Source organism: Crocodylus porosus, unplaced genomic scaffold (assembly GCF_001723895.1).
Source record: "Crocodylus porosus isolate Cpor-Errol unplaced genomic scaffold, CroPor_comp1, whole genome shotgun sequence".
Classification (NCBI taxonomy): Eukaryota; Metazoa; Chordata; order Crocodylia; family Crocodylidae; genus Crocodylus; species Crocodylus porosus.
Window position 1 is genome coordinate 2,125,266 of NW_017728946.1, and position 26,129 is coordinate 2,151,394.

Here is a 26,129-nt window from a genome sequence, read left to right on the forward strand (position 1 = left end):
TGAGAAGGACCCATCCACTACCACCCTCTGGGTGCGGCCCTCCAGCCAGTTGGCGACCCATTTGACTGTGTGGGTGTTGACACCACAGTCCCCCAGTTTCTTCATTTGCCTACTTTCTAGTTTATCCTTGGGTTAGTAGATTTCCTTGTTTCCCATGTCTAGTTTGTATGTACTAATCTCCCAAATGCTGTAGCTGCCTCATTAATCCCAAATTTGGCAAATTTCTTTCTAACACTGGGGAGTAGGTATTTCAGCTGTGAAGCACAGAAACTTCTAATGGGTGAGCTGTAAGTTCTCGTTCAGTAATTGGTCAGTTCTCTATTATGACAGACTTGACAGAAGTGTTTTGTTATAGTTGTTCTATCTGTTGCTAGAGAGATTCTCCTTGGAAGTTTTGTAGAACTCTGAAAGGATATTGCTTGAATGTGATAAACTTGGCTGAGTCGTGCTTTCAACTAAGGTTTTTTTTTTGCTGACTTCTGACCAGAACAGAGAAGTAAAGCTAACACGGAGAGTTTTGCTGAGAGTTTGTGGGATGAGGGGACCAGGACTCAGCAGGAGGCAGTAGTGTTTTGGGAGGTTGGGGATGGTGATGGGCTTTTGTTTATTTTTGGCCTTTTTGTTTTGTTTTCTGCAGCCTAAGTGTCATTCAGGGAGGATAGGAGGAATAAATTGAGACTGGATCAGCAGTTGTTACTTGTGTAGTATGTACTATGTGTTCCTCTCAGAAGGCAGGGCATTCTTTTCATTTGCATCAAATGTAAATGAATGTCCATCTTGGAGGAAAAGATTGAAGTATTGGAAGTGCACATATCAACATTATATGCTATCAGGGAAAATGACTTCTTGGATAGGAGTCCTGAGAAGCTTATGCTGGAGAGGACAAAAAAGAAGTAGCAGCATGTGACTACTAGAAGAAGGAAGGTCCCCTGAATTTAAGAGGAACAGATTAAAGCAATAACCACCTTCAAGCACTGTGTAGTGGAATAGCTGGGGAAGAGGCAGAGGGGAAGATAACGGTAGGTAAGGACGACATATAAAGAGCCAGAGGGTAGTCTTGAGGTGCATGGCCATGGAAAAAATATCTGAGCCAGAGGAGGGTCCAGACCATAGGCCGAGGCCGTGCAAGACAGTCTGACCAGAAAGTCTCGAGTCAGAGTCCTAGTCAGTAAGCATTATCCATGTCCATGGTCCAAAGCAGTGTCAGAAGTCAGGAGCTAGGGAAATCAGAGCACAGAAACAGAGTAAGCTGGGGTGGAGAACCAGGCAGGAGCTAGGCTTGAGTGGGAACAGGTACAGTTGCTGCATGTTATGAATTGTGCAGCCATGGGGTTTGATTCTTGCAGTTAGTGGCACTCCAAAACCCTTCTGAGAGTGCAGATTGTCTTCTAACACCAGAAGACCCAGCAGTCCAGAAGGCAAAAAGTGCAGGACCCCAGGGATGGGGAATTCAAAACTGCATTTGGAAGGAAGAGAAGAGTGGTGGTGGTAAGTGGGGGAGAGAGCATCAATCTGACATGTGGATTTGGGGTCCCATGTGGTATACTGTTTACCTGGAGCCCATATTCGGGGTGTCATAGGATTGCCAGGACTCAGCCACCCCTCAGACCGCTACACTTTTTGTTGCTTGTTCAGGTAGGCACCAGTGAGAAATGACACTGAGCAGATCAGAGGACGCTATAAGGCAGGAAGATTAAAGAGTTTGGAGCGCAGGTGGTGTTCTCATCAATCCTCTCAGTGGAAGGATGAGGGCCCAGGCAAGGCCCCATCCTATCATGGAGATAAATATGTGGCTGATAAGGTGGTTTGACCATGAAGGCTTTGGATTCTTTGATGATGGGCAGAGGTTCTGTGAAGCAAGATTGCTATCAAGAGATGGGATCCATCTGACTAGACCTGGAAACAGCATCTTTGGGTATTTTTGGTTATCATAGTAAGGAGGCTTTAAACTCAGTTCTACAGGGAATGGTGAACAAAACCTTCCAGCAAGAGAGCAAACAATCCAGGGGTGCGGGAGAATGAAAAGCAGCAACTCAACTCGGATTGAGCTAGAGCACCATGGGACAGCATCAAGAGATACAAAATGCAAATAAGTAGGTCAAAATGTAACATGCTTCTGGGGGAACAAACAAGGGAACAAAGAAGAGCTGAAAGTCGCAGGTTGGCATGAAAACCATGATTTGATTTGTATTACAGAGAGTTGGTGAGACAACTCTTATGTGACTGGAACATAAACTTGGGTGATACACTCTGTTATGGAAGTACAGAATTGGAAGAAAAGGTGATGGCATTGCTTTTTATATGCAAAAATTTATATATTCTTGTTTCCTGTCTCAGGAGGAAGAAGGTAGCAGATCAGAACATATTTGGATGCAGGTGAAAGGTGACATAATAGTGTGTATTTGTTATAGGCTATGAAGTCAGGAAGAAGAGGTGGGTGAGGCACTCCTTGAGAAGGTGACAGAGTTACCCACATGTTATGAGATGCTACTGGTGGGGAACTTTAACTTTCCTAGATATCTGTTAGTACAATAATACAGCCAAAGAAAATGTTGAGCAAGTTTCTAACTTGCGTGGAGGACAAATTCTGTTTCACAAAGTTGAGGATACGACTAGGGGATGATCAATCTTGGATCTTATCCTAACCAATAGGGAAGAATTGGTGGAGAATGTAAAGGTAATGAGAAACTTGGGAGGAGTTGATCATGATATAATAGAATTCATAATTCACAGGGAAAACATAAGGTCAGCAGAACTGAGATGCTGGATTTCAAAAAGGTAGATTTCAATCAACTCAGGGTAGTAGGCAAACTGCTATAGGAGGACAGATTGAAGGATGAAGGAGTCCAGGAGGGCAGGGACCTTCTGAAGGGCACAGTATTGGAAATTCAACAAGAAGCTATTCATAGTGGAAGCACAAGAAGTATGGCAGCAGATTGGTGTGACTGCACAAGGAGCTTCTAGGAAATTTCAGATGGAAAGGGAAAGCATACAGGCAATGAAAGGGCAGGCAGGCTACCAAGAAAGTATGCCAGGAAACAGCAAGAACTTGCAGGGACAGAATCAAGGACACACAGGTGAAAAAGCTATAGCTTGTGAAGCAGTTAAATTAAAAAAGAAAGAAGTTTTATAAATATGTTGTCCAGCAAAACCGCAGCTTCCTTATACTAGAAAACAGCCAAGGTAAGCTCTTAACAGAAGATGTAAAGATGAAGCTTCTCAGCAGTTACTTTGCCACAGTTTTCACTGAAACCCCTCCCCCCCACCCACCCCACTCCCTGGTAACCAGACACCTAAGGAAGGCAACAAGCTGAGGTTTGAGATAATGAAAGAGAGTCACAGTGCTTTGAATTGTTTTGAATACATTTAAGTAAGCAGGACCTGATTAATTTTATTCAAGATTACTGTAATAATAGTTACCAAGTCTTGGGAGACAGGTTAGGTCTCAAACAACTGAAAGTACATATCTAGTGCCCTCTTTTCTGTGGGGCAGCACTGTACTACCCAATATCTTCACAGGTGGCAGATAGTTGAATGAACTTCAGGAAAGGTTAGCTGTGAAATAAGCAAGGGTAACTGACAAATAAGCTGTTGTGGACCAAGCAGCAGCAGCACCACCAGGATATGGGGAGGACAGCAGATGGCAATGTTTTCCCTTCTGTAAAGCCACATATATCCTTTGATAATGCCATGACATGGCTAGTACAGGTCACCACTATAATAAGCCTGCCCAGCCCCCAGCCATGGGTCTACAAGTCCTCAAGGTGGAACAGGCGGAAGAAAATATTAGAATCTCAGGAGCTGCAAAGGTAGATGAAGGCTGCAGCAAAATGAGATCCCCAGTTGTCTCAGTCTCCTTGCCATTGGATCAGGGTCCCATTTTGTAAAGAGCCATGTGGAAGCTGATATGCAGCAACTTATCCACAGTAAATGAAGTCATGTGTGCATAGGCATCTTCCATGAAAACAGCTTTTCCAGCAGATTCCTCAAGCCCTTTGGTGACTAGCTAAAGGTAATGGGAGCAGGACTGTGAGGCCTGGAAGCTCCTAGTCATGAACTGGCATGATCTAGCAGCTACAACAAGGTTGTCTAACACTTGGTTGAGACAGGAGTGTGATTCAGCAATTGTAACTGTGACTAGTAGCTCTTTTCAGGACCCACTCTGTTCTCTCCACATGGGGAGAGGGCTAGAAAAGGTGCCGTAAACATAACCTGTTTAATACAGTGTTCTGTATTCCTGACTGGAGAACTGCATCCAGTGGTTTCACCTTTACTGCAGTCAAATACCGGGAAAGATGCGCCATCATTTTTGGGACCTGGAACATCAGGACCCTCATGGACAACCCTAATAATGAATGCCCTGAGCACCTCATTGCAGTTGTGGCCCGAGAACTCGAGCAATACAACATCAATGTAGCTGCACTGCGTGAGACCTGGTGAGCGGGAGATGGGCAGCTCAAAGAACATGAAGGGGACTATACCTTCTTCTGGAAGGGTAAACAGGAAGAAGAATGCCAACTTCATGGAGCTGGTTTTGCCATTAAGAATGAACTCATAAACCAACTCAGTGAATTCATTATTGGAATTAATGAGCGCCTCATGACTTTCTGTTTTAATCTGGTGGGGAGGCAATATGTCACTCTTCACCGATGAAACCAAGGAGGAATGGTATGCCATTCTTGATCACATCCTTTCTGACATTCCATAGGGTGACATACTTATTCTTCTTGGTGATTTCAGTGCTAGAGTTGTAAGGAACTCTTAACGTTTGAACAGAACCATCGGCAAGATAGGAGTAAGAAAGGTCAATTCCAGTGGCATTCTTTTCTTAACTAAATGCACAAAACATGGACTCACCATCACCAAAACCCTGTTTTGCCAGAAAAAAACAGGCACAAGACGTCATGGCAGTATTCACGATCTGAGCATTGGCACCTGATTGATTACATCATTGTCTATGTCCGGGATCATAAAGATGTAGATATTGTGTGAACTGTACTAGGAGCTGATGATTGCTGGACTGATCACTGACTCATCTGCTTGGTTATGTCACTAAAACTGGCTCCTAAACAACAGCTGCAGCCAAAGCACTGCTGATGGAAGATCAGCGTTGAAGGACTCAAAGACCTGAGCAAGCGAGACCTCTTCCACCAGTGCCTCAATGAAAACTGGTGAATTCCAATCAACATCAGTGGGAGAATGTCAGCAGCATGTGGGGTCCCCTCAAGGCCACCATCGTCAGTGCCTGTGAAGAAATGCTTGGATTCTCTGCCAGGAAACATCAAGACAGGTTTGATGAAAATGAGTGGGAGATCCAAGAGTTGATTTGAGTGCAAGCCTAAGGCTTTTTGTGCTTGCCAAAATGACACCAAAATCCAAACAAATCTCCAACAAGCCAGGGCAGAGGTCCAGAGGAGGACCTGTGATATGAAGAACAAATTGTGGGAAGACAAGGCTAAGGAGATTCAACATCTTACTGACATCTATGATATCCATGGTTTCTTTACTGCCACTAAAGCCATCCATGGTCCGAGCACTTGGGGACCAAGCCTCCTTGAGACCTAAGAATGGAAGAGAACTGATCAAGGAAAGGGGAGCCATCACTGCCCATTGGAAGGAGCATTTTAAAGACCTTCTCAATCAAAACTCTGTTGTGGGCGAGAGTGTTCTTAATTCCATCCCACCACCCAGTCAGAGATGATCCTTGACAAGGTGAGGAAAGCCATCAAGCAGTTGGAGAATAACAAGGCAGATGGAATTTCCTGCTGGCAACTTCAAACAAGGAGAGGAGTTTTCATCATAGCTTCATGTCCTCATCTTAAGGATCAGGAATGATGAGGAAATCCCAGATGACCTCAAGAATGCCATGATCGTGACTATCTTCAAGAAAGGAGACAAGTCCATGTGTGGAAACTACAGAGAGATTGCCTTGCTGTCCATCACAGGAAAGACGGTTGTGAGAACCCTTCTGAACAGTCTCTTTCCACTTGCTGAAGAGCTCCTCTTGGAATCTCAGTGTGGGCTTAGGGCATCAAGAGACGCAATTGACATGATTTGTGCGGTTTGCCAGCTTCAGGAGAAATACTGGGAATAACATAAACCTCTCTACATGGCTTTCTTTTACCTTACCAAAGCTTTAGACTCTGTCAGCTGAAAAGTGAAGTGTTCAGATCCTTCTGAAATGTGGATGCCCACCATCCTCTGCCTGCTCCATGACAGTATGCAAGTAGTGGTTCTCAGTAATGGATCTATGACAGATCCCTTTGAGGTTAAAATGGGAGTTAAGCAAGGCTCCATCACTCTTCTTTGCTGCACTACATCTGACCACCAGCAATCTTCCAGCCAGAGTGGAACTAAACTACCAAATGGGTGGTAAGCTATTTAACCTCAGCCAAAAAAACCAAGACCATACTGAGATGATGACCATCCAACATCAACTTTTTGTTGAGGCTGTCATCTGGATGTCTGACTCCGGAAGCAAATTTTATTCTCCCAACTCAGCCAAGACATATGTTCAAGAGGAGAGCAGAGGAAGCACTTCAGGGACATAGTCATGGCCAGCATAAAAAAAATCAGCATGGATGTCATCTCCTTGGAGACGATTGCCCAGGCCTGCCCTGAATGGAGGAAGAGTCTGTTGTAGGGTTCTCAGTGCTTTGAAACCTCACAACAACAACAGAAGACGGAAAATTAGGAGCAGCAGAAACAGTGTATCATGGACCAAATCAAAAATCCAGTGCTACCCATCCCACATGGAAACACATGTCCAAGCTGCAGTAGAGTCTGTCGATCCCTGAGGATAGGCCTCATCAGCCACTTTTGGACCCACAGATAAGACAATCATGGGAGACAATCCTTGGTTGCGAGAGATTGCCGAGGAAGAGATAGTGCCCTGGCAAAAAAAGGGGGACCCAAATGATATATACTGGTTAGCCTGATTTCAGTAACTGGGAATTTACTGGAGCATAAGAACTCTGTTTGCAAGCATCTGGAGGAGGAAAGGCAGGTCTTGAGCAGCTATCATGGACTTACTAAGAACAAATTGTGCTACGGAATTAGTTACTTAGTTGAAGGAAATCTAGTTGGGTAGATGAAGGGCATGCAGTGCATATAGTGTATCTGGACTTCAGTAAGACTTTGGCAAAGTCTCACCTGATCTTCTCATAATCTTCTGGAGTAATGTAGGCTAGAACAGGCTACTAAAAGGTGGATAGACATCTGGCTCAGTAGTCACAAGCAAAGGGTAATTATAAATGGATCCATGTCAGAATCGCAGGAGGTGTTAAGTGGAGGTTCACAGAGGTCTGTCATGGACCCAGTGCTGTTCAACATGCTTATCAAGAAATTGTATGTTAGAATAGAGAGGTTCCTGAACAGATTTTCAGGTGAGACAAAATTGGAGGAGTGCAATAATAAAGGGTTTGGGCATATTAGAAAGCTGGGCTGGAGCTAATGGGATGAAGTTCAGTACTGACAAATGCAAAGTGTTATACTTTGGGAAGAATATAAAAGGCAGAAATACAAAATGGGTGACATAAAGCTAGATGGCAGTACTGTGGACAAGGATCTAGGAGTCTTAGTGTATTTGTAATACAGACTCAATATAAGTGTGTTGTGTAGCAGCTACAAAAAATGCAAATGCAGTTTTAGGCTCAATCAATAATCATATTAGTTGGAAAACCAGAGGTGGTAGTGCTAGTTTACTTAGTGTTGGTTAGGTCTCATCCAAAGTATTATGTGCAGCTTCAGGCTCCACATTTTAAAAAAGGATATGGAACTGTTAGGGTCCAGAGGTGGGGAACTGAAATGATAAAGGGCTCGGAAGGTAAGTTGTATGAGGAGAGGTTGAAAGAAATGGCATGTTGAGCATATGGAAAAGGCAATTAAGAGGGACCATGATAATGATCTGAAGGGCTGCCAGAAAGAGACGGAATACCTTTTGTCCGTTGCTACAAAGAGTAGGATGTATAGCAGTGGCCTGAAATAATATCAGTGGGTTGAGATTGGATATCAAGAAAATCACTATTAGAATACTGAGACAATGGAATAGACAACTTGGGAAAGTTGTGGAGATGTTCAAGAAGAGCTTGGATAAGTAGTGATCAAGGTAAATCAGGAGTAGCAATGCCTGGCATATGCTGTGAAGAGCAATAATTGAAAGCTCAGGAATCTCCGACACATGGATCACTGCGGAATTATGAGAAGAGCTCTGGAGCCCCGAGCATTGGATTTTTGGAGAGGACCACGCTCAACAGCAGATTTTCAGAATCAGTTTTTGTTAGATGAGACTAAAGGAGCTGGACTAAGTTTATGGAAGGGATATGTGACAGAAAGAGAAGTTCTCGCTCTCTGCTCTAGGGTGTGTAATTTTTTGGAATTGCAGTCCCTGGGTTGCAGAGTAGGGTGGAAGGTATTTGGATAATCTTACCTTGAACAGGAAGTTGGACTAGATGACCTCCTGAGTTCTCTTCCAGTCCTACTTTTTTGTGACCCTATGATTATAAATCCAGCACTCTTCATAATCTGCCTTCTAGAATTACATTTGTAGTGATTACAGAGGTTATATGCCTTTTGTGTCTGACTAAAGGACTATGGTATTTGATTTCGTCTTTGACTTTTCATTATTTTTTATTAGTTAGTCTGTCAATTTTGATTGAAGCCTGGTGGGCTGGAGTATGTGTTCTAGGTAGATTTTTGTATGAGTATCTTCTTTTGAGCTGATGGTTTGATTTGTGTCATTAGGGTAATTGCTTTTAGGGTGCAGGAAGAGAGTAAGTGTGGGAATGAAGGAAAATTATTTCCTCAGATGGAATCCTGCACAGATTATCTAGCAGTGTGTTGATTAGTGTGTGAACCTGAATACCTTAGTGGCAGTTGCTGACCTTGGATATAAATGGTGCCCTTTGACCATTCCAGTTGGTTTTTCTTTGATTGTGGCAGGTAAAGGAGTTCCCTGCAGAGATGCTACATAGTAACAGCCAAGGCTCAGTTTTTCAGCAGTTCCTGAAGATGCCTCAGTGTTGTCCTTAAGTGTGCATCAACACTACTGGAACACCACATGGTGTTGCTTGCAGGGGCAGAGAATCTTCTTCAGTGCTTTGGTTTCTCAGTGCATGAAGTTGCAGGTACTGAAATGTAGTTTATTGAATGAGCTGATGCAATACAGCCGTCAGCATAGTAAGTGTGCACATTATTGTGACTAACCTAAAGACAGAAGCCCCAGATTACCATTATTTAGTAGTATTAATGTACAGATTAGCACTGTACATGGACCTGTACATAGGAAGCCATCTGGACTGACTGCCTGAATCCTGGAGCAAGGAGTCTCTATTGGAAAGAAAGCCACTGGAGAAAGAGACTTTACTGCCTTCAGATCCAGAACCAGTCAGACTCCATTTCTTTACAAGTTGAAAAAAGTCAATCTCTGAAGTCTCTCCCCACTGCTGAAGGAGACATTTTTAAATCTTTGCACACGATAGACAGTAAACAAGCATGTCAATACACTCTATAGTGTTACTACATACTGGTCACATCTACACGAGACACTATGTTGCCGTAGTGTTGCCGTAGCGACTAGCTACTGTGATGTAGTTCATCACTATGGTGATGTAGCATTGGTGGGCACTAACTGTGTTGCTGCTACTACTGTGCAATAGCAATGATGTACTGTGCAGTGGCCTTGGAAATGTCTTGTGTGCTGCTGGGACTGTGCAGTACCACCAGGTACTGTGCAGTCATTGAGTACTTGTTAAAGTGCTAACAAGTACTGAATGACTGTGCAGTACCAACTGTGCAGTGGGGCACACATTTACTGTGTCTGAAGGTAAAAGAAAACCTTGAGATCTGTAGGATTTGCCCTAACCTCTTGCTAAAATTCTAAAACACTAATTCTGGAAGATGTTGGGATCATTCTCAGTGATTTGACTTAAGGAGCTAATCACAACTTACTTACAATGAATTAAGAGCTCGCCTAGGCTTCTTTAAAATATGGTGACTGGTGTTATCTCCCAGAAGGCAGCAGAGGATCTTTGGAGTACAGTTTTTTCTAATCCTTTCTGGCACTTCCTCTTCCTCTACACATGTCTTGCTCCAGAGAGTTGTTTGGGGGAGAACAGAAGTCAGCTGTGGTAATTCTCTGCAGGAGAAAGCATGTTGCTTTCCAGAGTAGCATTGAAGGACTGGATTTAAGCTCATGATCTAGTCCAGTATATTCAAATAAACAGTTTTAAAAGGTAAGTTTACAAGGTAAATCATATCTGTCTTCTTGGTAAATTATGTATTAGAGTTTTTCTTTCTTCTGTCTTTCTTTTGGGATTGGTTCTTGGGTGTTGAATACCTCCTTTGTTATTAAACTGCCTTCATTTTCTACTCTGGAAATTGCTTGACTGAGGTGGAGGAGACCAGATTTGTACATTTACACTGGCTTTTGTTTGAGGGGGGTCTTAGCTAGCTTGTGTTCTGGAACTTGGAGCCATAATGCATTTAGTATTAGAAATGTATGCTTTGGGGACAAAAATAAGATTTTGTGGCAAGCAGTGCTATGGGTAAGTAATTGTTCCCAAATGGGGCTATCCCCAAGTCAACATGTCGTATGATAGTCTAGTGTAGTGTGTATATACATTTTGGTCTAGGAGAAACTCACTTGAGCTGGGAAGGGTTAATACATTTATGTAAAGATTAAATGTGCATTAATATAAACAGATACAAACTTTACTAATAATTTTATAACTTTTTTTGTTCATTGTTTTGCGTGATACTTTCAAAATCATAATTTGGGACCCAAATGCCAATAACTTATGTGTTTTAAAAAGCTTGCTGTATCATAAAGCTTTTAATCTATTTTTTAAAAAGCTAAAAGCTTCTTAACTTATATTACAATTCCATCATCTTTAAAGTATTTTATAACTACTGCTGTCCTTTGATTTGTTTCCATTTTATTTCTATTATCTTGCAGCATCTTTTATCCAAATTCTTCTTTCTTATAAATCTTGTAAGTAGGAACTAGTAGCTTCTCCTTAATTGCAGTCATGTTTATTTTTCTTTTTTCATAATCCCATTTTTTTTATTTGTGATGTCATTTGTCATTGTCTCTTGTAGCTTTTGCACTTTTACTTGGGAAAGACAAGTAACTTTTTGTGTGTGTTTTTGAATGGGGAAGATTGTTGGCAAAAGCAAATTAATCTGCCTGAATCAGTCCCATCTTTTTGTACTCTAGTCTGTGATCATGTCATGAATTTCAGGACTTTGCACTAACCATTTTTTTTTTTTTTTAACTTAAAGCTTATTTTTATACAGACCTAGTGTTTGATATGTATGCATTGTGCATGTAGTGTTTTTTTCCAACTCCAATATATTGCTGGATAGCTTATTTGGGATAAAAAAAAAATGGCTCATGGGAAGATGCATAAAGATTTGTGCTTATTTACTACTTATACATTTTACGGCATAACGTACTATCAGATAGTTTTACACCAAGAATTTTTAATCTAAGAAAAATAGTTTACTCGTATTTTTTCTGAGCTTTCTAAAACATACCCATCCATACCCATCCATACAGTTAATAAATAATGCAGCTTTCAAAGTATAAACAGAGTTTCTATATATATGACTGCAGTGTGAGTGGCATTCTTGTCACTGTTTACAAATCTGATATCCCCAATATCCCCTGCTCAAGATGCTCAAGATTATATTATTCTGTCTCTTAATGGTAGAATGATTGACTGTTTATGTGGACATCCTCTAGGTTTTTAAAAGTAATACAAGGGCATGATTGCCTTTTCTAAGAATTGCAAGGAATGTACTATTCTAGTCTTTGGAAATCCAAAAAGGAAATTTATTTTCACCTGCCCAGCAAGCACATTATACATCTTCTTGGCAGCCATTTCAGAAGAAATAATGGGCAAGTAAAATGAGAAGCTTCCTGTACTTGGAGCATATGGTGTTATATTTCTAGTAGAAATACTGTGAAGTGCATTCTTTATACCACATTCTGTGGGAAAACAAAGCTAAAGAATAGGCAACCCCATTTATGCCCACTAGGCTTTCTCAAGCTTTTTGATTTTTCTATAAGTGTTTGTGAAGTATATTAGAGAAATTATTCAAAATGTTCATTAAAGTTGTGAATTAGCTGCTAGGAAGGTCCCCAGTTCTTTGCAATTATCATCTAAATTAGCTAAATTTCCAAAATTTTGTAGGCAATTACAGGTGTTGCATATAGAAATAAGGATTATATCAAGATAGCGACTTTCAACAAGTTCCCATACCCCACCTTTCACATTTGTCTTTGCCAGTCTTCTTACTCTAGGTCCTGCTTGCTTTTTGATTTCCAGAACCAGTAAGGTAGGATATTTGCTTCAGCAGTAAAGATGACATGCACAGAGAAGCTGTGTCAGAGTAGTAGTTCTGTGCTTAAGAGACGGACAGAAATGAAATCAGATGGTCAGAGAGCATGAAGCTTGGTGGTAGGATTAGTGGAACAATTTTATATAGTCCCAGAATGTATTAATAAAGGTTAGGAAATAAGGATGTATCATTTTCTGAAGGAGAGGATGTAGGAGTAGTAGACTTTTTGGTTTGCTAGCAATGCAGGGAGTCTGACTGGATAAGAGAAGCTATAATTAAGAATAACGTGTACTTTTTCACTACAGAAAGCTGAGAGCAAATATACTTCATAGCTAGGTCAGAAGGGTTAATATTCCTCATACCTTAGGACACCCCAAAATAGTTTATAAACAAAGGTAGGGATTCAAATGTAGTAAACTAACAGCTTTGTAATAATCACTAAATTTGACTTGATCTTTGTGTCCAGGATCCCATGAGCCTATGTTGTATGTTGACAAATACAATGAAACCTTGTTTTTCTCATCCCAGCTATAGCAACACAAGCTAGTGTGGAGTTTCGTCGGAAAGGATCACAAATGTCCACAGACACTATAGCTTCCAATCCCATGTTTGATGCAAGTGAATTTCCAGACAACTATGAATCAGGAAGAGCAGAAGCCTGTGGAACACTGTGTAGGATATTTTGTAGCAAGAAGACTGGGGAGGAAATACTGCCAGCTTACTTATCCCGGTACTTAAACTGTCTTCCAGTTGCTTTACTTCTCTAACTCTGGGTGAAAATCAAATTTATTTTCAGTAAATAGTATCCACTTAGCTTCTGAATTTTGTTTTGCTAATCAGTGGATAAATGATCATGTCCTTAAAGGGAGTTAGTATAGACCAGGGACGGGCAATTACTTCGGGCAGAGGGCCATTTACTGAGTTCTGACAAGCCATTGAGGGCCGCATGACAGGCAGCCAGGGGCAGATAAATATTAATTTTCTCAATTTTTTTAGGGGCCCTGGCTGGATAGAATGGCCTGGCAAGCTGCATGCAGCCCACAGGCCACGTTTTGCCCACCCCTGGTGTAGACACCTCTGAAAATCAAAGTAGGCACTTCCTGTCACCTGTATGACCTTGGTTTTATATGAATTTTCTTTAAGATGCCATAAAAGAGATGTCCCTCATGTGGCCTCTGTACCAGGAAGAATGTTCCCTTTCCTTTTTATAGCCTTGCTTAATCTTTGTCTGGAACTTTGATGTTTTCTGTTGTCATGTCTAGAGGATTTTTTTATGTCTATACAAGTATCAGACATGGTTGTGTTTTAGAGATTGAAAAATATTCTTTTATGATGTTGAGTACTACAAAAATGGAAATAAATAGCTTTTAATTTGAATATGGGAATCCTAGGAGAGATTCTCTTTCATAAGTTATGATATGACTTGTATATGGAAAAATAAACCAGGGAAGTGTTTTAAGATAAAACCTATAAAATGTTCTTATTAATCTGATTTTTCAGATTAATACATTTTAGTGCCTGTCATTGTGTTTGCTTGATAAGGTAGAAAATTTATTAATCTGAAAAATGGAAGTATATTGAATAATGCAGGTAATATAGAAACCACTGTGTTGGTACAAGTGACACACAAATTTATCATAGATGAAAGATCAGTGGAAACTTGCTTTCAACTTTTAAAAAAAATATACCTCTTATCCAGTCATTAAATTTTCCCTTTTTTTTTTGGTTCCAGTCTTCCATGAAGCAACAGTGGAGAAGATTTAAAATAAAAATAAAAAATAAAAACATGCTAAAACAAAACCTTGGCATGTGGACTCAGACAGTGTAGCAAGGTGGATAAAATAACATCCTTTTAAAAATTAGATGTTTTGCATGTATTTTATTTGCAGATTGCTAGTTCTTTTCATTTTTTAATTTGAAGGGAACTTTTACATGTGCTCTGGGGGCAGGGGAGGGTGGTGCTTTAATTAGAGTGGTTCTGAGAGCTGCTGTAATTAAAACGCCACCGCATCTCATGTATCGGTGTCTCCATACTTCAGAATGGCAGTGGGAGTGCTTGAATTAAAGCTTGTTTGACAAGCTTTAGTTCAAGTGCCCCCACCACCATTTTGAAGTGTGGAGATACAGATACATAAGATGCAGGAGGCTGCTGGAGTTCAATAATTGCCACTCTAGCAGACTCAGTTATTTAAGTGTGTTCTGATGTGCTGGAATTTAAGCATGTCGGAGAAGCCTCTGCACTAATATATAGGTGCCCCAAGTGACTAAAGTGGTCTTGTTTCTTTAAAATTAGTAGAATTTCCATTTTACAAAGATTTTTTTTTCCCTTAGAGATTTCACGCACAGGACTAATGCACCTAAACGGAATTTACATAGTTGCGTAACTGCAATTTTTGACACTTTTGCAAAGTTGGGTTTCTAAGAATAGTGCAGTATGGCTGTGTGGATGGAATAGAATGGGCCAAGAAGTGTGTAATGCCAAAACTGTATTGCAGAAAAACCACAACTACCTCATGTTTGATTCTGGAAAGGGAAGGGCCCTCCTGCCTTTTAGCCTCGTATTCTAGTGGTTAGGGTGCTTGTCAAGGGAATGAAAGACCTGGGTTTTAGGCCCTTCGCTGTATTAATGAGGCCTCTCTCACTGCATTAATACTAAACGAAAGATGCTCTGGGCGGAACAAGTTCTGGATAAGGGAAACGTAGAACCCAGGTTTCCTGATCCCTTGTCAGGTGCGCTAATCATTAGGCTATAAGGTGAGAGCCCTCCTCCTCCTCCATTTTCCTTGCAACATGTACATGTGCAAGGTGTTTCTATTCTATAACAGATGGCAATAGAATTGAAACCGTGTGTGCAAATGCCAAAAATTGAAATTATGCGGCTACTCATTGCTTCATAGTTTATGTATAGTTAGAACGTTTGAAATGCCCAAGGTACCTTTAAAGCACTCCAGAAAGTCTGCCAGATGTACACTGCCAGTGAAGCACTTAAAATGGCCATTCTGCCTCAGAAAAAACAGAAACGACTTTGAAACACTGCACTGTGAAGTGCTTCATGTTATATTTACATCCTCCAACAGAGCTCTGTAGAAAGTTGGTTGGTTCTCTGACATCACATGCTGCTCTGTTTCCAACCTCCTTCATTGCTCCAAAGAGTAGGCTTTGTGACTTGCATTAGGCTCCACTGCTCTAGGGTCACAGGAGCTGGCTGGGCATGTGACTTCATCTACTTACTGTGCAATGTGAATGCCTACAATGCCCTCATTTTGCTGGACACCCATCCTGAGAAGTTGATCCTCCCTGTGTTGGAATGCTGCTGAAGAAACCTTTTGGAACTTGTGAACAGCAGCCTGCACCCAGAATGTTAATGCCCTTCTCCTCTACTGCATCCATGAGACAACCAACCAGAGGTCAGCAGAGGTAATTGACCCTCTTGCCATGTGGGACTACAAGAGTACCTAGAACTCATTTGAGATAAACCACCACAACGAGGCAGTCAATGAGCATATCAACTCTGAAATGGCTGCTCAGGGGCGTACCAGCAACTAGCACCAATGCAGTGCTAAGGCCAAAGTGCTGAAGGCACAGTAGAAGAAAGCATGAGATGCTACCCAGGTCTCAGGCACTTGGAGGTTGACTTGTGCCTACTACGAGGAGCTGAGATGGCTTCCTGTAGGAAGTGACAAGATAGGAGTCCCACTTCATTTCTGACTTTGGGATCAACTCTGAGGGCTCTGACAGAGAGGAACAAGAAGATCTTCCAGTTCCTTTTCTCACTACAGCTTTGGGGAGGCATTGCAGAATTAGAAGGACTTAGAGTTTGGAAGCACCTTTCAGGAGGCTTAGCAGCCATCTTGGCGTGAGGGCTCAGATACCGCTGATGCTGAACTGTCTAGCCTATCCCAGCTGACTGTCCGCGACACCACAACTTGGTAAGTTTTAGTGCTCCAGCATGGTGACAGTAGTGCTTTTCTGCTCTGCTTCCATACACAGACGCTTCCATTCCTATGGTGGGCAGTGATGTCACCTTGGGCACTGCCCCATCACTTCCCAACTGTTTGCCTGGCTTTTTGGGAGTCTTGGTTTGGCTTCCTGAGAATGGCAACCTATCCCTCCATTTGGGGTACCTGTCTCCCAAAACCTGCCACTTGTTATTTTTGTAAAGATACTCTTCACTAGTCAGGACTGGCTGTGGGAACCCAGCCACCACTCCACTGCCCCCTTTAATCACTGCCTAAAAAGTAAAAAATTAATAAATTAATATCCCAGGCCACCTCCTCAGGATTCGCATGCTCTTTGCCAACACCTGCTACTTTAATTTGATTGTGAGGAAGAAAGAGAGATTGCATATTCAGGGAAAATGTGATCAGCAATGACCCTGGTTTTCACTGATAAAAAAAAATCTGCGATTTTGGGGGTAAGAAAGTAACCCAAAATCTACCATTTTCTGTGATTTAAAATGAAACGTAGCTAATATATGTGTGTGAAGGGGGGGAAGGGGGAAAGGGGAGGGATCTACTTATCTATCGATATAGTGGTGTTTAATTTTAATCATGGGAAAAATGTGGATTTTGGGTTACTTTTTTTAACCTGAAAATTGGGGATTTTTGTTTAAACTTGAGAGAACCAAGATCCCTGGTGGGCATTAGTAAGGCACTACTCTTTTATAACTACCAGCAGTCTTGGACAATGCAGTGAGGGGAGGGAGTGGAAAGAAATTTGTCAGCAGACCACAGCCCTCCATCCCTACTGAAACACCCCCACCCCCAGCAATAGATTACTGTAGTTTACATCAGAGTGAAAACTTTCTGAAGAGACAGAGCTTAGAGTCAGTTTCATCTAGCACTTTGCTTTAACTCATAGATAGGGACCTACAAGTTTACAGGCCCCAACAACCTATTACACAACTGTAACATGGCCAGGGCCCCCAATTTCATGGCTGTATCATGGCCGGGGCTGCCATTTTGAAGGTGGAACAAAACAGGCCCCCCACGCCTCTGATTGGCTGAGGGGTGCTGCAAGTCCCACCTCTTCCAGGCATTGATTGAAAGCTCTAGCTGGAGCTGTCTGGCTTGTTAACTGACTAATTATCACCTTCTTCAAGGGGCAGAGGGCAATAATTACTGAGTAAACAGATAGTTTAAATATGTCCATTAAACAGTTCCCCAACCCAACTGAAGTCTAAAGCTAGCTACCTGGCTAAAATAAAACAACAGACTTTGGTGGGCTTTCCCCTGCTCCCCCACTCCCCTCCTCCCCTTCTGGAGATGGAGATGGGAACTTTTCCTGCCTCTTTCCATCCCATACCGCCCCACCCCCAGCTTCAAGAGATGGGCCTTTTTTTTTCTTTTTGCTCCCTTCCCCCTGCCCTTGTAGAAGACAGCTTTTGGCAGCTCTTTCCCAGCTTTTTTAACATAGCCAGTTCCTCATGCTTTTTCATGGGGAACGCTGTTTCACAGGAGACTGCCAATATCTGGTAGGTCCCTACTCATAGAACACAAGAAAGCCAGCAACATCAGTCCCCTTTCCGGTCTCCCCTCACTCTCTCATATCCACAAGATCAGGGGCTGGGTAGCAAGTTAGAAAGGAGCAATTTACATTTTTCATAGCACAAAACAGTCCTGAGGACAGTGCTTGCAGAGATCTATTGCTGGATGAAATAGTTTAAAATGTCTTGGGAACAATTTTTTGACAGCAGTCAGCATTGATTTGTGTAGTTGCAGGAGCTGGGCTTTTAGGTTTCCTGTTGCAGTTGCTGCAGTGTGAGAGTATAGGGTCAAAATCAGTGGCCACAGAAGATTATGGTAGTTGGTTACCTTGGAGAACTTGCAGAGCTTTAGAGGGGAGAGTCTTTTAGGAGTGGTGACTGCAGTACTTTGGAAGCTTACAATCATGATGGGAGGATTGCCCTGAGCTTATAAGTTCTCCACAGTGCTTGCAGTATCCTTAGGGTTTCACTACACTGCCTCCACCCAGAAGGAGCCAATAGTATTTATCAATTTCTGTGTACTGGCACTTCCTCTGCAGGTACTCTGGGCGATGTGTCACATTAAAAGGGAGCCATTTTCTTTCCCAAGAGCCACCAAAGCAAGACTGCCTTTTTCAGTGACAGAAGAGCATATAGAGGGAAGTTAGTCTCAATTGTCTTAAACAGCTCCTGTCTACAAGACAGTCGCATGGAGCAGTGAAATGTCTCTGTAGAACATAAAGTTGCATAAAAGGTTCAGACCAATGATTCATCTAGCCCAGTATCCCACAGTGGTTGTAGTGGTTGCTTTAGAGAGACAGAGCATATGAACAGAGTATATCGAGACTGATCTGTCCCCTGTTACAACTGCCCCTAACATCCACCATTTGGTTTAGAGATGCCAGAGGGATACATCTCTGACTGTTCTTTCTTAATAGTAATTAGTGGAATTATCATCTGTGAATTTGTCTAGTCCTTTTTGAACCTGGCTATACTATTTCCATTTACAATCTCTTGTGGTTATGAGTTCCACGCACAAACTGTGTATTGTGTAAAAAAAAAGTTACACAACACAGTTAAACTTGTCGCCTGCTAATTGATCCCTAGTTCTAGTATTCTAAGGCTTGATAAATAACACTTCCATATTCACTTTATTTATATTCTACATGATTTCATAGACCTCTGTCCATATCTCTCTCCCATCCCCACTTCCAATACAGCCTTCCTTTCCAAACTGAAGAGTTCTAGCTTTTTCAGTTTCTCTTGGTATGGCAGCTGCTTCATACCCCTGATCATCTTGGTTGCCCTTCTCTGTAGAAGAAAATGACCTGAAAATTAGGGGAACTATTAGAGAGAATCCCAGGTGTCCTAACCATGGAGTTGGCTACTATCCTCTTCCCATCCCTTCCTCTCTGGAAAGAATCCTGCAGATGGATAATAGGTGGGGTCCCCTGTCATCGTCATCATTCCCCACCCCACACACACATCAGTGCTATCAGGTCCCTAAAAATGAGTTCTGGTGGGGAGATGGCTTGCCATCTTTCCTTGTCCCAGAGCAACTGGACAGCAGGAACTAGCCATTATAGGGGCCAGAAGTGAAAGTGATGAGCTTCCTGCAATTGGCTGTGGAGGCATTGCTTTATTTTAATGTTTCAAAAGTTTAACAGAGGATATTTGTTTCACTGCTGTCATTTCAGGGTCAGCTCCCACAGCTAGGCATGGAGGTCCCAAAGTCACGCCCAGCAGCACAGAGACTCTGAGTACAGAAGGAGAAGAGGGACCATGGTGGAGATGCTGTCAAATTTCATGGTGTCATAACAGTGAAGGGCTACTGCTACCAAGGAATGGAGGGCGAGGATGGTATTTCACCAGGACTGGGGTGGTGCACTGGTGAGATGGGACATCTCACAGCCATAGCTCATGGCTGTTCCAGGCCAGGACGAATACCAAGACTAGCAGGGAGACAAGCTGTGGAGATGCCCTCCAGATGGAAAGACACACCCAACAGACTTGCACACACAGCAGACAGATGAAGAACATTCAGGTGTCTTTCATATCACTATCTCTGCCCTTCCTATTCCCTTCATCTCCTCTCCATTCTGTGCCAGGAGTACCTTCAGCAGCCTGCCCCAGGAAGATGTCACAGCTAAGGTTAGCCCCTTCAGCCTGCTGCAAGGCTTTACCAAGGTCAGAGTTTTCCTGCCCAGCCCCTGTTTATGAGGAGAGTTTTGCTCCAGGCCAAGGCTACCAGCAGCAGGTTCCATCAGGCCCCTGTCAGGGGCTGGGTTATCAACAGAAGCCAGACAGAATCTCATTCCAATCCAAAGACTATACCCCCAACAGCACCTTGGGTTGGTCTTCCAGCCAGGCATGTCCATCTCACCCCATTATCCGAGTGTTAAGCTTGACAGTACCACTGGCCCCAGGTAGAGGACCAATCTTTGCTTCCCAGGGTTCAGTCCATGCCCTTTTGATTATGGTTTCTGTTTCCCAACCTCCTATACCCAGGCCTCCCCCCTGCACACTTGACAGACCCAAGGTTATGGCCTAGTCAGTGGACATAGGCATAGTCTCAACTGTACCCTTGGCATGCCTTTTCATAGCCATTCTCTGCCCCCACTCTACCTCCTGCTCCAGTTTTAGGGCCCTGACTTTTACAGAGGAGTCAGGCAGATGGAATCTGAAGCAGCTCCCTGATTCTTCACAGATTCAGGACCAGCTCTGTCTAGTGAGGGGTTGGCAGCTTGAGACTCAGTATGTAAGCATGGTGCCATGGTATTCCATGCCACTTTACTACCTCCTTAGTTACTCACTGAGTGGGCCTTTTTCTGGATGGGGCACAGTTTGGCTGTCTGCTAGTCCCTTCCCCTCAGTCCCCAGTTGACAAAGCTCCCCTGATTCTCCCCACCCCCAGTTTGTAAAGCACTTTCTTGTTGTTCACTGAAAGCAAAGAAGTTTTGGATCATTTCTACTGTTTAATAAACATTTCTTTGAATTCACAAAGCAGTTGTATCCCATATCTTGTTCAGTTTTTACTCAATTGTCTTTCTCCTCCTCTGTGGTCTGACAACATGAAAGCGGTTTGATATAATGATCATCTTTCAGGGACTTGGCCTCCAGTGCCGCATACCATTCCCCAAGTTTTCTCTGCCTAAGCCTCCAGAAAGGCTTCCCCTTTGGCTTCGCACACATGCGGGATGAAGGCTGGTGGTGTTCTGGCAGATCCCGTTACTCGCTACCATGTCATGAGATGCTCCAAAGCTTATGCAGTGGTCATGTGGCAGCTGCTCAGCTGACAGTGGAACAGTTTCTTCCTGGCATCCAAGTACCCCGTATAAGGCTTCATTAGTCATGGTAGAAACGCATAGGCTACGTCCCTGAGTGGCGTGGAGGGAGGACAGAGTTACAGGTAAACTCCTCCCACTTCATCAGGGGAACTAGGTTAGAGTTTCTAAAGACCCTAACATTGTGAACCTTTCCTGATCTTGCTGTTGCTCATTTGTGCAAACTGTCTAAGGTTAAGCTGTGCAGTGCAGTTTGGTGGAGAAGCCCTTATGGCTGCTGTGAGCAGGAGACAAAATGGCAAAGTTGTGATTCTGACTACAATCTCCTGCGACTTGGTGAGTTGTAGGAGCTGTGCTCCCAGGCCTTCTGGCTGGGTAACATACCTGGCATTTGGGGCTTGCCAGTTTCTAGATGCTGATTCCTTCTCCATGTTGAGTGGTGCTGTCAAGCTGTTGGCTTGCTACTCAAATGATAGAGCCAGCATGGACTGCATCTCTGAAGGTGACATGGCTCATCCAAAAGTTCTTTCACTGTTCCTTGCCACCCTAGGGCCCCTGGACTATGTTCTCCTATGAGTTGCTGCTCATCTCTGGCCTAGAAGCAGGGGTACATGGTTTGCTGGTGGTCCCAGAAAAAGCCATCCTCCTGGGTATCCTGTATGGCATTGTTCTTGTTTCTGTTGGTGTTTGTGGTGCATAGCAGGTAGATTTCAAGGAGGTCTTTTTTAGGTCACTAGCTGTTGCCCTTTAGCTGGCATATGAACTAGATGAGGACACAAAATGTTCTCAGGTCCACCATGACTCTTTCTCAAGTAAAACGCAAAGAATAGCACCATGGCTGGCATTAGGGAAAATGGTATCCTGGGCAAACTTGTATTTTGGCACCCTTTCTTTGAGTTTAAACTCAAGTATTTAGTAGTAGTAGCAAAAGTTTCAGAAATTAAGCTGTAATCTCCAACCCCCTGCCCAAAATAGGGCCACCCCCAGTTATATCATCCCAGCCAAGGCTTCTACCTGAATCGTAAAATCCTCCAAGTATGGAGACTCCACAACCTCTCTGAGTAGCCTGTTCCATTGCTTTACTACCATGGAAGTCAGCTGGGATGCAGTTGGCAGGAGGGGGAAGGGAGAGGCAGAGCAGCATGGTGTGCCTGGCAGTTTGGTGGGCAAGCACTGCTGCTGCTGTGTGGGAGTAAGGTGGGTGGACTGGAGTAGGTGACATCCTGCCCACATGTGCCTGTCCTGGCTCCTCCTGAACAGCAGGAAGGGTCAGGCTAGGCTGGGCACTGCTCTTCCTACCTGGGGCAAGGTGGGGGAAGAGTGCTGCTGTGAGCATGGGCAGCTTGTGTGTGTGTGTGTGGGGCACCCCTCTGACCAGGGCACCCTAAGTGGTTGCCCATGTTACCCACCTGAAAGGCCTAGCCCTGGATGGTACCTTCTGGCAATGTGTGATCATGGACGGCAGGGCAAGGAAACAGTAGACCTCCATTCCTGGCTACCTGGGGTGATAGTGCTCCTCCTGTAACTGATGAGCTCTTGAGAATTGAAACTGGCTAGGCTCGCTGTTGCAGGGACACCACAGTAGAAGCCTGTGTAAAGACAGCAAATGGCTCTCAACTCTGCACTCAGTGGCCCAGAGACTGCAGTCTGAAGATATGCTGGGATCTCTGCTCTCCAGCCCCTTAAGCTACAGATTTGTGCTGTTCTCCTCAGCAACGTATGTGAAATAGGATTTAGCCCTTGTGTTCATTTTATGCTATAATTGCTAGACCCAAGGTCTTGCTGACAATTTTAATAAAAGCTCAATCAAAACTAATAAGGATGGGCAGTTTTTTCAGCTGGAGAACCGCTTAATGTTTGGTGAGCTGTTAAGGGCCACACGCAATCTTTTAGAAGATATCATTTAAACAAATTGTAGATTAAAAAAAAAAAAAAATCATACAGGTTTTAAAACAAAAATCTATAATGTTTTAATTTGATTTCAAGAAGTATTTTTTTGTCCTGATTTGTGGGTTGTTTTAGTAGCGTACATAAACGCGATTGCATAATACCTCAAAATTAAGTCTTACTCATGTATATTGTGGGGTGTGTGGGGGCATGTGGGCATGGGAAAGCATGGCAGTTGAGGGGTGGGGGTGGGGACTGCCTGTGTGCTAGGTCCCAAGAGCTAGCCGGGGTGTGGGGCAGGGAGTATGTGCAGCAGAGCTCACCTGGGCATTGTAGATACAGTTTGCAGCTGCTCCTGCATGCTCCACTTGAGTTTGAGCCATGCCCAGGACAACCTGCACTGTGCTCCTGGCCCCAGCTAGTGTGCATAGCTTCCTAGCAGGGTGCTCCTGGTATTGCTGCAGCTGCCCAGGTACTGCTCAGCTCCCTCTACCTCTAGCTGCTCCTCCTCCTTCTGCCATTGCTGCACCACTCTAGGTGGGGGAGGGGAGTTGCAGCTGGGCTTCAGGTCCCAGCTGCTTCCACCTGCTCAGCCCCCTGCAGGTGGCTGCTCATTGCTCTGGGTGGGTGGAGTAGGTGGAAGGCAGCTGGGAGCTGGAGCTGGAGCCCCATGTACTGGGGCAGGAGCCACCTGGCTGCAGCTTCCCCCCACTGCCTGGAGTGGTTCAGCATGGGCAGGAGGAGGAGGTGTGGTGGTACTAGAGGTGGGGGGAGCTAAGCAGTATCTGGGTGGCTGCAGCCACACCAGGACAAGTCTCACTGGGAAGCTGTGTGCACTGGCTAGGGAAGCACAGGCTGCCCCAGGGCAGGAGCAGGGCAGGGCTTGGCACCATGTGGAGCACCATGGGGGCAGCTGCAGGCTGGTTCCAGTCAATTGGAAGATGCCCACCTGAGGGCCAGATCCAGTCAGTTGGTTTGCTGGATATGGCCCATGGGCCATATCCCTGATCTAGCTGAACCTATATTTTCAGCGCTCACTACCTTCCAATACATGAACTTCCACTAGTTAGATCAAATGCTTTGACTAGTAGGCCAGGAGTCAGCAGCCTTTTGCTGGCATGGGCTGGAGCTTATGACCCAGACATCATTGATCTGGAAATATTTCCTCCTACCTATACCGCTCACCCCCTGGCACCAGGTGGCTGGCTGCCAGCTTCTCAGCTCCTCTGCAGTAAAGGTAAGCTCAAATGCTGTATAGCCTCTGTGAAGCTGATTCCCCCATGCTGGATTTGGCCTTGGTAGGATGGATCAGACCTCTCCATGGGCTGGATCAAGCTTGCAAGTCATAAATTGCCAACTCCTGGATTAGGCAATATTCCTTCAGGCTACAATCTGAAATCAGTCATTCTGAAGCCAGTGTGATTTTTGCTGCTGAATCATTTGGGTGCTTTTTTAGAATCCCAAACTTAACTTGGGTTTAGGAGTCTGTCTCTGTCTTTTGGCTCCTAATTTTTCAATGTTTTAGGCTATGCTTAATATTAGAAAGAGCAAAATAAGTAAAGACCATTCTAGGAAGGTTCTTTTCAGCAGTTGCTCCTCTGCTCTGGAACTCCTTCCCTCAAGGGCTGCCAGAAATGCACCTGGATGTCTTTCAGAAGCACTAAGTCCTTTATATTTAAGCAGCCGTTGGGCAAATAATGCTAGGTTGAGATAATATTTAGGGGGGCTGTTTGTTGTTGATTTTCTAGTTCCCATTTAAATTGTTTTGTCCTTCTGTTGTATAAGTATTCTCTTTCTTTTATTCCAAGCCTTGTTGGGAGGGGTGACATATAAATGAAATAAATAAGTAGTTGCTGTAGCATGCAAATGGTTTTTACACACCAGTAATTTTAATCCTTTCTTTCTCTGTCAGATTTTATATGCTCTTAATTCAGGGTTTGCAGATAGCAGATTTCATTTGCCACCCGGTGCTGGCCAGCATTATCCTAAATTCCCCTCCTTTGTTCTGCTGTGACCTGAAGGGGATTGATGTTGTGGTTCCTTACTTCATATCAGCTCTTGAAACTATTTTACCTGACAGGTAAATACTTTTTCCTATTAAAATGTGATTTTATTTTATTGTATTTACATCTTGTTTCTCAATGGTTTTTAAAAACTATTGAAATGTATACTAAGGTTCATGTGGTCTATGATATGGATTAGATAGCAGAATTAGTGCTTAGCAGTGACTTGGGTTTTAATAATGGTAATGTCTACATTTCTTAAGCCTTACCTAAGTCCATTCAAAGAACTTTGAAGTGGTAATGACCTGGGGAGACAAGGTTCTTTGGGTGAATCTGGTATCTTTTATTAAACCAACCTAAATAGTTGGAAACAATTTTTAAGCAAGCTTTTTGGGTTTATAAAAACCCTTCATCAGGCTGAGAAAACATCTGCAGTTGGTGTGTGCTCTTCCTGGATGGAATGAAATGATCTGGGGTGCATTTCAAAGGACATGCTGTGTTTTAACCTATGGAATACTCATAAGTCTTGCTTAGTTGTAGTGAAATGGCACTCTTATTGCCCTAGATTCACAAGTATATCCTTAGTTGGTGACCTGTCAATAAAAATGAACCAAGTGAAATAAGTAGTCTGCTATCAATTGTGTTTGTAGTTTTAATGCATTAATTTTGAAAAGGAAGCTACTAATGATTAAAACATTTTAAGAGGAAATGTGCATAAATTTCAGTAGCTGTGTTACTTGTCACTGAAAATTGATGTCTGTAGGAAGAACAAAATTATTAGTCTTTAAATATAGCTAAAAGCTATTTATTTAAAAATGTAGACAGTATGAATATTGACATGATTTTTTTATTTAGCATTTAACAATAATACAAATGCTAAATATTTTTTTACAAATGAAAAGCAACCAACAAATTAACTGAATATGGTCAGTTCTTCAAAAAGGGTAAGAAGGAGGACCTGGGAAACTATAGGCCAGTTAGTCTTACCTCGATCCTAGGCAAGCTGTTCGAGAGAATTATGCTGGCACACATCCATGAGGGCCAACAGGGGATTTCATGCTTAGGGGCAACCAGCACGGGTTCATCAGTGGCAGGTCCTGTCAGACCAACCTGGTGGCCTTCTATGATCAGATAACCAAATCATTAGAT

At 43.2% G+C, this 26,129-nt stretch overlaps 1 protein-coding gene and 1 long non-coding RNA gene across 6 annotated transcripts in view; both read left to right on the plus strand.

Moving 5' to 3' along the window:
• Positions 1 to 26,129, plus strand: part of RALGAPB (Ral GTPase activating protein non-catalytic beta subunit) — a 191,889-nt gene that overhangs the window by 64,034 nt on the left and 101,726 nt on the right. For all 5 annotated transcript variants that reach the window (XM_019550734.1, XM_019550735.1, XM_019550736.1 and 2 more), the window contains 2 exons: positions 12,871 to 13,072; positions 24,890 to 25,057. In XM_019550734.1, coding sequence (XP_019406279.1) covers positions 12,871 to 13,072; positions 24,890 to 25,057 — 370 coding nt within the window. The remainder of the gene's footprint in view (positions 1 to 12,870; positions 13,073 to 24,889; positions 25,058 to 26,129) is intronic.
• Positions 15,910 to 20,809, plus strand: LOC109320589. Its single transcript, XR_002103820.1, has 2 exons — positions 15,910 to 16,271; positions 19,504 to 20,809. It is a non-coding gene; the product is annotated as an uncharacterized LOC109320589 (long non-coding RNA).